We start from the raw sequence: 9,520 nt of genomic DNA, 5'->3' as shown, positions 1-9,520 counted from the left end.
AATGAATGTAATAGAAAGTTTAAATAGAAAGTTGGGAAGTAAAGAATGCAAGAGAGTTTGAATAGAAAGTTGAGAAGAAAAGAATGTAAAAGAGTTTCAATAGAAAGTTGATAAGTAAAGAATCTAAAAGAGTTTGAAGAAAAGAATTTAAAAGAGTTTAAATAGAAAGTTGAGAAAAAAAGAATCTAAAAGGGAAATAAATATGCAATTTATCTCTTTTGCCTTTCATTATTTTGTCACTTTTATTATTAAGGAGGTTGTTAATTTTTTTTTCTATTGCAACTAATATATATCACTTATTTCTTATTAATTTTATAATATCTAAAAACTCTCTCGTCGCCAAAAAAATTAAAACAAAAGAGAGGTAAATGAGTTATTTTCTTAATAACTTATCTTGGGGCTACAATATGTGTATTCATTATAAGAAAAATATTTAAAAATAACAAAAAGTACAAGAAAATATTTTATAATTAATTTTTTATGTATATTGAAACATATATGTTTATTTTTAGTACTTAAATTTTTTATTTTAATTTGTATTTATATAATTCATTTAATTTATAATAAATATGAATAAAAATTTATTTAAAAATAAGAATAATGCTATAAAATTATACTATTAAAAAATTATTGAATATTATAAAAGCAATACTAAGGTAATTAGTATATATTGATTTGAATAGATGAATACTGACGATCTCACATTATTATTATTATGGATACTCCTTTATTAAATTAGCGTATTCATACTTTATAGGGGGTTTTTGGTCATTTTATACGTCAAGGCCCCTAGACTCCCCAGAAGTAATACAACAGGAAATAGGGAATATCAATTGCCCTTTGCCCTGGGCAATGAAACATCAATCCTGTAAAGTTACCTATGCGTGTTACCCGCATAGGGAACGCCCACATGACGACATTTCCCAAGTGTAAATCTCCCATTTGGGAGTGCTCGGATGCCTCTATAAAGAAAAACACAACAGTTACGTGCGTCTAAAACTTTGCAATAAACAACATTCCAATTTCTTTTATTCTTTATAATTGATTGACTTTTGGGCTTTTTTTTAAATTCTATTTTAACTTGGATTTTAGTTTTTTAACAGTTACAAGCATCAGAGGGATTCACGAGCATATGACGAATTGAAGAAGCCTGCAGATGCGTTTGAGTTTGCTGAGTTGTTGAATGGACATCTGATTGTTAGTGAAAAGAATAATTTTGCTTAGCCTTTTGCTTTTACTTATCAATCTTAATTTGGTATGAATGAGTTTATGTTGTAAAAAATGAAAAGGGCACTTTCTGTTTGGTTAGTTATATGTGTTATTGGCTTCTCAATTAGGTGCTTAGTTTAAGGCTATTGTTGAATATGCTCCATCTCAATGTGTTCCCAAGCCTTGTTCTAGAAAGGATAGCTGTGAAGGCACCATTTTAAAAGGTAATTTATAAAAAAAAAAAAAACATAGGGTACTTTTGGGATTGAAGTGTTATGACTTTTACTTTATTGTACACTTAAGCTGATAAATTTCAAAGTTAATTAAAAGCACAACAATTACAAGTATACCTTTATTTTTTTTATCTTGTTGTTGTGTTTAGAAGTACTGTAGTAATAAGCTATATTTGGTTTTGATGTGGACAATAAAGACCTGGATTATCTAGAGTTCCTGAAGCTTATTGCTAAACCTTGTGAGAATCTACCAAATGCAGAAATTCAGCTGGAAAGAAAAGAAGCTGAGCTATCTAGTTAGTTAGTTATTTTTAGATGAATTTGATGAATATAACATTCTGTTGTCAGTGTGTATGTGTGTGTATAAATGTATGTAATTTAAGCTATAAAATAAATAAATTCTGGCACTATTGCTGAGATCAATGCTCAGGTAAGTAATTGATTAATTTAAGCTATAAATTCAGGCTTTGCTAGGAATATATATTATTATGAAAAGGTGAAGAAAAAAACCAACTAATTATCATTTATGCTAGCATTGAAATATAAAGTTCCCAATAAAAATTTAACTTCTCCCATTACATGTGACCCATGGAAACAGTACTATTAGCAGGAATTACAAGTATACATTGAATTTGAGCAATACACCGTTGTTTTGCAATAATTCGTTGCATAAACATTATCGGTGCATGCTCAGTATATGTGATTAATATTACTTATGAAAATAATTTGTTGCTTTAACTGTTTTCTGTTTTGTGCAACAGCATGAAATGCTACTAGCTAAAATTGAGTTCTTGCAGAAAAGGGTAATAATTAAAATTTATTAAATCCTATTTAGCCTTTTTCGTTTTCTTCCAAGCTTTTATGGAACTCTTTAACATTTTCATTTTCATACGAGATTGAGCTGGACAATGAAAGCGTGTGCCTCCGATCAAAGGTATGCAAATCAGTCCTTTGTATGTATAATGCATTCGTTCTCGCCCTCTTCCAAAATTTCAGCACATTATTGAAATTTCTTTGTTTCTAAAACTCAAATAGCAGAAATTGAGAGGTTTCAGCAAGCAAACATGGTGACTGGACAAGAGCTGAACGCAATCCATGCATTAGCATCTCCGAATTTCTTCGGTCCTGCTATTATCGAGGGGGCTCTGCTTACTCTCACCCGGACAAGAAGATACTCCATCAGGGTAATTAATTCTACCATCACATTTCATTTCTATGAGCTCGTGTTGCGCCTGGATCAATGTTTTCTCCCGTTTGCAGGTAAGCTAGATGCTGGAGATCAAGCTTGTGGCATCTCAGTATGAGATCTACGATCAGACTATCATTATCTACTGAATGTGTGTGCTACTTGATACCTATCTTTGAAACCAGCAATATATGAAACTGGATGAGTTTATGTGTAACCTAATTACTTATGCTGACTTATCATTGGCTTCTTCACCTTGGGAGACCAGTTATTATGCTGAAACTTAATTTCTATAAAACTGATGCCGTATGATGTCGAAGGATTTGCATTATGTATAAGGTAAATAAAGATTGTGTCAGATATGCATAAATAAATATTGTACTTGATAAATCTAGGCTATGAGCTAGTTGAAGTTTGGTGTGAATCAAAGAAGGGTCATAGGATTAATCTATTAGTCCGTTTGAATTTTTGGGAAAGTCATGATTGTTAAAAGGTCATGTCTTGGGTTGTATCTGCTACAAATGTGAAAATAATATAGCGTTCCTTAAAAGCTCAATGAGGAGAAAAGGAATCAGATAATCTTTGGATTCACCGTGTAAGAAAAGATTCTAGACGGCTCCATAAAAGATACTTCATTTGATGTCACTACAGTTTTTCCATATAGTACTATCTTAGACTGGACTGTGAACATTTACATAATACAGGGTATAAGCTTCTTGACTATAGTAAAACACTGAGAATAAATGCAGTATGGACTTCAAATACTATCTGAAAAGGAATGAGAGACAGAAAAAATATACTTTAGGTGATTTTCACGCCAATGGCATATAATGCCTGCAGGTTACTAGGTCAAAGAATGGCACACCATCCATTTTTAGGTTGCTCACGGAGCTCCGCAGTATCCTTCTTAAGCTTACCAATTTCGTCATTTGACTTTGTTTGAGCTGATTGTGTAGCCTGTTCTGCCTTTAATCGAGCAGCTTGCTCCTCTGCCAATTGTTGTTCGAGCCTAGTTGTTGTCTCTTTGAGCTTAGACTCAAACTATCAAAAAAGCATCAATATCAGTTAGAAAACATGCCACTAAGCCCTAGAGTAGCAGTATAATACAAATAAAGAATGGGGACTGGTAATATAAAACTCCAACTTAAGAGAAGAAATTCTTAAGTATTAATTTAATTTAATCCAATTACAAAGGGAGTTGCTAAGTTCACAATACTCGGCACAACTTTCTTACTTCAATCAATTCCACTCTCTCAATCACTGATAAATGGTAGAAACAAAAGCTTAAAAAAATAAACAGCTAAATCTAAAATATAAAATATTAAAGAATCTACTAACTTTTTCATTTTGTCACACTCCAGGAATGCGGAGAGTAAAACTTATTAGCACCTCAGACATTACACAGAATGTTAAGCAAATCCAGATCATTGTTGAATAGGATTTGGCTTAATGCCGGATCATTCTATTGCCTTGCTATAAATTAAAACTGTTGAAAGGAAAATCAAAAGTACGCAGCTATTTAATTAGGTTCCATGTGCCTAACTATATTTTCATAAAATCTTATTTGGAATGTGGCTATTCTTTTTTGAAGAAAATTAGAATATGACATAACTTGCTTATAACATGTCAAATTTTCCAACAGACTCAGGAGTGCAAAATTCCTAGAAACAAAACAGGATCTACATTATGACAAGAAATGTTCTTATGATTGATGACTAAACAAGGGCAGAATCCATTCCTAAGTGCAAGTTATGATGAGCAAACCACCTATAGCTACTATCATAGAGTAATCTACTTAATTTCATCAAGAAACAAAACAGAACAAGACAGTCAAACAATCTTCAAGGTAAGAACAACATGTTACAGCCTTCAAAACACAATCAGTGAATAGATAACTTAATAACAGATTTGTCCCCATCAACTAGCAAGATAAGACCTCTTTTCAGATGGCAATCTCCAACAATCATTACAGGTACCTGCACGCTTTATAGGTATTTTTTAATAACACAATTTTAGCAATGATTACCAGATCTGAGAAATGAACACATATGCATATCATATTTTGATGTCAAAACAAGGAGCATTAAAAATACCATCTCGGTAATTCGTTTGAGTTGATCATCATATGATTTTTTCATCTGCTCCTTCAGCTCTGCACGCTTTAGAAAAAAAGAAAAACAGACATTGTCATAGCATATTAAGAAAGAAGCAGCCCAGAAGTATATCACGATAGTAATGAAGTCACCTTCAACTCAGCAAAGATTTCGTCTGTATATGGTTGCCCACCATTCTGCACGATCACAGAGTTAACCAGAGAAAGAAGCTTCCCAACCTGCTCAGTTCTCTTGGCCGCATCCTTAGTCTTGTTATCAAAAAGCACGCACCTATTATCACATAGTTGAAGGATTTCCTAAAATAATGGAAAAATGATAAGGAAAAAAGCAAATGTTAGCCCCTTTTGTAAGCATTGATAAACCAATCAAACACTCGTAGTCCCTAAAAGTTTGAAGATATTCAGCTGACAAAATTTGTTTTTATTGTGATCGTTAGTACTTAATATCATGCATCCTAAAAACCTATTTAAGGGCAAGCCATAATCAAATTTTAATAATCAATTCCATTCTCCTTATGGTTTGACAACTTACAATAACCTTTTACGTCCATCAAATTTAAAGATCTTAAAAGGTGATAAGCATTCCATATAACAAAAAAAGTAATAATAATAACAATAATAGTCTGCATATATTCCAGTGAAAAGTATTGACCCAATCAAAATTAGTGGCTACCGAGCAGTAGCTGCCTCTTCACTAAGCAAATTCTTACGTTATAGAACAAAGCATGAAAGAATGCACTATTATCCTAAACAAACTCAAGTGACCAAACCTCAAAACTGCCAAAAGACATGATCCTATTTTTTGTGGCATCTACATAATTGACCTAATTTTGCGGCATTATAATTAAAAAATTTTGATTCCTTCAAACTACAAAAATTAGTACAATAAAAAAAACAAAGTTCACTTTAACTGTAAAATAACCCGATTTTGTTAATTGCAGAGCTACAGCTTGATTTTTGTTATTTTTCTTCCAACTCCTCGTAGGTTAAATCAAGAATGCAGTAAAACAGAGGAACTTGATACAAATCTTTCTAAACTTAAAAAGTTCTAAGAACCAAATTCATCAAGTAAATGCTGAATTTAGGAGATTTGCATGCTGAAACTGAAAAATGGTCTCACATCAAATTTTAGACACCAATTTTGAGGCTAGGATCCACAAGGAATGTTTAAGAGAATTTTAATCCTTGTAAAGTTAGACTTGATAGTTTATTCAAACAGTGCCTAATAAAATGGACTTGTATAGCAAGTCATCTCCTCCTTGGCACACTTGTAAAATCTTAAAAGTAAGATCATTTTAAGCATATAAATCAAAGAGGTACATATTTTAAGAAATAAACAAATGAACATATTAATAAAATAAGAACCAAGATTAAATAAAATTAAGACATTAACCTATAACTAAAATTAAGTAACGCCAGTAGAAAATTACCAACCAATCACCTCTCCGGTCAATCCCGCATGGCATAAGAAAACCATTCAGAAAATGAAGCACTATTGAAAATGGAACTTTAAGACGGCTGGCCTACTATAAACCTATCTAGTATTTTCAGCATGCATATATTCATATTAAACTTCCAATACTCCAACCGTAAAGGAGTCTAAAACTTCTCAAAAGAACCAAAGAAAGACAACTTGATCAAAATGACTAATGAAATTATCGAAAACTATTGCCATTCAGAAACAAACCTTTAAAGGCTTTGGACACTCACGACCCAAATAATCTTCTAATGTTTCGTCATTATCTTCAAGTTCATCCCCTCCCGTGAAAACAACAATCATATAGTCAGAAATTTTTTTCCCGAACAAGGACTCCAAAATGTGTATTGCAGCTCCTTCCTCTTTAGAAAAACGGTTTCTAATAGAGAAAACTAAAAGGACTGCATGGATCCCATCCTTGGCCATACCAATACATTTGACAATTTCCTTGCTGACAAACTCAGGGTCAGCCGAAGAATCAAAAAGTCCTGCAATCACTCATAACATCAATCTACTTACCAGCACAACATCAACAAGCATGGAATGGAATATCTAGGCACCAACATTAGTAAATTACCAGGGGTATCAATGACATTAACAACTTGGCCAGCTTTGAGCATGGTTCTCTGCATTTCACAAGTTTTGGTAACCCCAGACGAGCCAGCCTTCGACATGAAGGCTTTTTTTCCGAGAATACTATTGGCCGTTGCACTTTTGCCATTGCCAGTACGGCCAACTAAAACCAAATTGCGCTCCCCATTAGATGGAGAAGTAGGCTTCGAATCGGCATCAATCACTCTTCCTCCCATCATAACAAAGATTTCAATTTACCTGCAATGCATTTACAATGTCAAACCACTTCACATTGAATTCAGATTTTACCATTAAACAATAAGAAACAAACTTTAGTCACCATACCCTTACAATTTCACTCCATTAAAACCTATATTTGTTATTACTTTAAATATTATCCAACCGAACATGAATAAATTCATAAAAAAAATTAAAAATAAAAATCATTCAGACCCCGACAATATAGTTATATTTATAATCTTAATAAAAATATGATGAATTGATATATAATCAAGCACAAAATCTAAAGAGCATCAATTAATTAATTAATTGTGCTGATATATATTTTAATTTAATTATGCTTGTTTTATGAAGTTATTGAAAAAAGAATGATGACAATCAATTATGCACAGTGGCGAACCTAGACATTTTAATTAGGGGGCTTAGTTAAAAAAATCTATTTAATTTGGATTTTTTTTTAAAATGTTCACACGAATACATTTTAAGTCTCATAAACTCAAATTTCATTACTTTCTTTTAAATTCTAAATAATAATAGTAATAAACTATTTATTTCAAATGCATGAAAGTATCATTTTTCTAAGTAGTTTTCACAAAATATTAAAAAAATATTGTGGCTATTGGGATTTGAATCAGGACTTTAAAACCATCAAATAAACTCTTACCATTGAATTAAAAGTTTTTTGTTATATGAAAAATGTGTCTAAATTTTTCTAATTTAATTCTTTTAGAAAGGGCTTGGAGTACATTTAAAAGAAAAATTAATAGCTCAGAAGGGGCTGAACCCCCTCCTAGGCCTTAATTGGGTCGCCCATGATTATGCATTACATCCGATAAAATTTACAAACCGAGGTAAATAAAATCGAGTCTATAATTAAAAAAACAAAAATTAAGATTCAGAGGAAAAGGCGAGGGCAATTTGGAGAAAGCAAAGTATGAAAACAAACCGTGAGATGATGCGATAAACTGAGATTTTACTTACTTGCGAAGAGAGGAGAGCTAAAAAGATTGCGTTGCGTATGAAGAGATGAGAAAGCCTTAAATTTTAGGATTTAAGGTATGAAAATTATAAATTAAATAATGAATGTAATAGAAAGTTGAGAAGTAAAGCCTGTAATTAGAGAGTTTAAATAGAAAGTTGAGAAGTAAAGAATGTAAGAGAGTTTAAATAGAAAGTTGGGAAGAAAAGAATGTAAAAGAGTTTCAATAGAAAGTTGAGAAGTAAAGAATCTAAAAGAGGTTGAAGAAAAGAATTTAAAAGAGTTTAAATAGAAAGTTGGGAAGTAAAGAATATTAGAAAGTTTAAATAGAAAGTTGAGAAGAAAAGAATTTAAAAGGGTTTAAATCGAAAGTTGAGAAGAAAAGAATCTAAAAGATGAATGAACATGCAATTTCTCTCTTTTGCCTTTCATTATTTTGTCACTTTTATTATTAAGGAGGTTGTTAATTTTTTTTTCTATTGGAACTAATATATATAATTCTCCCGTCCCCAAAAAAATTAAAACAAAAGGGCAAATGAGTAATTTTTCTAATAACTTATCTTGGAACCATAATATATGCATTCATTATAAGAAAAATATTTAAAAATAAAAAAGTACAAGAAAATATTTTATAATTAATTTTTATTTATATCGAAGCATATATTTTTATTTTTAGTATTTAAATTTAAATTTTAATTTGTATTATTCATTTGATTTGTAATAAATATGAATAAAAATTTATTCAAAAATAAAAATTATACTATTAAAAAATTATTAAATATTTCATAAACAATACTAAAGTAATTAGTATATATTGATTTGAGTAGAGGAATACCGACGATCTCCCATTATTATTATTATTATTACTCTTATTATGGATGCTCCTTTATTAAATTAGCCCATTCATACTTTATAGGGGGTTTTTTGTCGTTTACACGTTAAGACCCCTAGATTCCACAGAAGCAATATGCAGGGAAGTAAGGACTATCAATTGCCCTTGCCCCGGGCATTGAAATATGAATCTTGTTAACTTATCGACACGTGTTACTTGCAAAGGGAACGCCCACACGACAACGTTTCCCAAGTGTAAATCTCCCATTTGGTAGTACTCAGAGGCCCCCCAGAGGAAAACACAACGGTTATGTGCATCTAAAACTTTCCAATAAATGATATTCCAATTTCATTCTCAACCCAAATTGAAAATTAGGGTACAAAATAATCAAAACTCTTTTTCGATTTTCAATTTCAATACAATCGGGACAAATTGAATGCGATGAAATGAAGAAGCCATTGCAGAGAACCAAAGTAGTGATTCGTCATTTGCCTCTTTCACTCTCTCAAAATGACCTTTTAGCCCTTTTCCACGATCACTTCAATGACCATTACAATTGGTCTACTTTCGGCCCAGAAAATCTAGGTATTGTTTCATAATTAATTGATTTTTGGGGTTTTTTTTTAATTTTATTTTAACTTGGATTTTAGTTTTTTAACAGTTACAAGCATCAAACGT

At 31.4% G+C, this 9,520-nt stretch overlaps 1 protein-coding gene across 1 annotated transcript; it reads right to left on the bottom strand.

The window, feature by feature from the left end:
* Positions 1-3,188: 3,188 nt before the first annotated feature.
* On the bottom strand, positions 3,189-8,153 carry LOC127900633 (immune-associated nucleotide-binding protein 9-like). Its single transcript, XM_052435807.1, has 6 exons — positions 8,013-8,153; positions 6,796-7,049; positions 6,429-6,706; positions 4,874-5,038; positions 4,722-4,787; positions 3,189-3,669 (listed from the first exon to the last, which is right to left on the bottom strand). Exons 2-6 carry the CDS (start codon positions 7,028-7,030, stop codon positions 3,478-3,480), a joined length of 936 nt encoding a protein of 311 aa, XP_052291767.1. The 5' UTR covers positions 7,031-7,049; positions 8,013-8,153; the 3' UTR covers positions 3,189-3,477.
* Between the last annotated feature and the right edge of the window lie 1,367 nt (positions 8,154-9,520).

The sequence above is a fragment of the Citrus sinensis genome, chromosome 3 (genome assembly GCF_022201045.2).
Source record: "Citrus sinensis cultivar Valencia sweet orange chromosome 3, DVS_A1.0, whole genome shotgun sequence".
NCBI lineage: Eukaryota > Viridiplantae > Streptophyta > Magnoliopsida > Sapindales > Rutaceae > Citrus > Citrus sinensis.
The sequence above is the reverse complement of the archived record's forward strand: the minus strand, read 5'-3'. Positions and strand labels throughout refer to the sequence as shown.